General features: G+C 40.2%; 1 protein-coding gene across 1 annotated transcript in view; it reads left to right on the top strand.

The window, feature by feature from the left end:
* The first annotated feature begins 58 nt into the window (after positions 1-58).
* slc49a4 (solute carrier family 49 member 4) overlaps positions 59-1,592 on the top strand; it is a 61,851-nt gene continuing 60,317 nt past the window's right edge. Inside the window, exon 1 of the mRNA XM_073473278.1 lies at positions 59-484. Within this exon, the coding sequence (XP_073329379.1) occupies positions 190-484 (295 nt within the window). The 5' untranslated portion in view covers positions 59-189. The remainder of the gene's footprint in view (positions 485-1,592) is intronic.

Here is a 1,592-nt window from a genome sequence, read left to right as displayed (position 1 = left end):
CCAACGACCACAGTTTCCACTCCCGCATCTATTTCCGCCCGGGCATGCGCAGTAAAGTTAAGTGTCAGAGAAAGAAGCAATCGGCTGTTTTTGTTGTTGTGATCGAGTGAAGACCGGTGAGACGTCCATTTCCCGCTGCTGTACCGCTACAACCGGGATTTTAACTGCACTGACGAACAGAGAGCTGCCATGGGTGCCCGTACGAGCACCGAGGCCGAAAGGGAGCCGCTTCTCACCCCCTCTCATGCGGAGACAAACAGTCATCCAGTAAACAGCAGGGTGTATGGGAGAAGATGGCTGGTTCTGACCCTGTTCTCCCTGCTGGGACTGATGCAGGGGATGGTGTGGAACTTCTGGGGTCCCATCCAGAACTCGGCCGTTCGCGCCTACGGATTCTCCAAGTCCGACATCGCGGTTCTGGTGCTGTGGGGTCCTGTGGGTTTCGTCCCCTGGCTGCTGTTTATGTGGTTAATGGACAAAAAAGGTGAGCTGGTCTAATTCGGTACACTGTGTCCTATATTAACGTCATGGTGTTTAAGTCCTCGTTTCACCCCCTAAACCTGTAGGGGGGTGTTATCAGCTGGAGTTAATTACAAACTCATGATATGCTGATAACTGTGATGGAGAACTCACTCAAGTGTGGTGTTGTTACAGGACATCCTACCCGTGATAGATTTATTTGTATACAGTCAGATTAACGTGGTGATGTCCGGTGTCACACAATGTTCTGTTTATCGGTCAGGTTCTGTAACTTGAGCAGTAGATGTGGTCCCTGGTCACGTGATGTATCATGTTGTTGTAGAAAATGGTGACCCCCATAGCAGTCAGACTCACACAGGCATACATTGAATTGGAGAGATGTAACTAAGTACATTTAGTCCAGTACAAATTTGAGGCACTTGAATCATTTCTTTTCATGGCACTTTCTACTTCTACTAAATTTCAGAAGGAAATATTGTACTTTTTATCTTCAGTTGCTTGACAGCTTTAGTCAGTAGGTTTAGTGACTTTATAAATTAGGATTTTTCCATCCTAAATCTGCAAAGAGCATATATAGTATGAACTTTTATGATACTACTTTCAACAGTATATATATGCACAGTTTAATTGAATTAATTGAGAAAATGTATTGACAACTTTTCTTTAATGATAATTATCCAAGTTATTTTTCATGTAAAAGATTTCATGATTGCTTCACAAATGCAAAGTTTTGCTGCTATTCCCTTTCATTATTTTGATAATTTTAATTGATTTTAAATAATTTCACATTTTGTTAAATTGGTTTGACAAAATATGCGAATATGTGACTTGGACTTGGATTTTTCACTATTTTCAGAATTTTTACAAACCAAGAATGGAGAATATAATCAGTAGATTAATCCATAATGAAAACAATCATTAGTGTGATGCTATACAAAATAATTAAAATTAATTAACAAACTTAGACAATAAAATCTTAATTCATGAGTAACTATGGCACTCAGTAGAGTGCATACCTCTGCTATGGCCCAACAGTCCAGTTGAATTCAATCAGGCTTACTCCAATATCAAACTCAGTAACCATATCACTCTAAATTTAACTGCTTTACCAT

The sequence above is a fragment of the Pagrus major genome, chromosome 9, assembly GCF_040436345.1.
Source record: "Pagrus major chromosome 9, Pma_NU_1.0".
NCBI classification, from domain to species: Eukaryota; Metazoa; Chordata; class Actinopteri; order Spariformes; family Sparidae; genus Pagrus; species Pagrus major.
The sequence above is the reverse complement of the archived record's forward strand: the minus strand, read 5'-3'. Positions and strand labels throughout refer to the sequence as shown.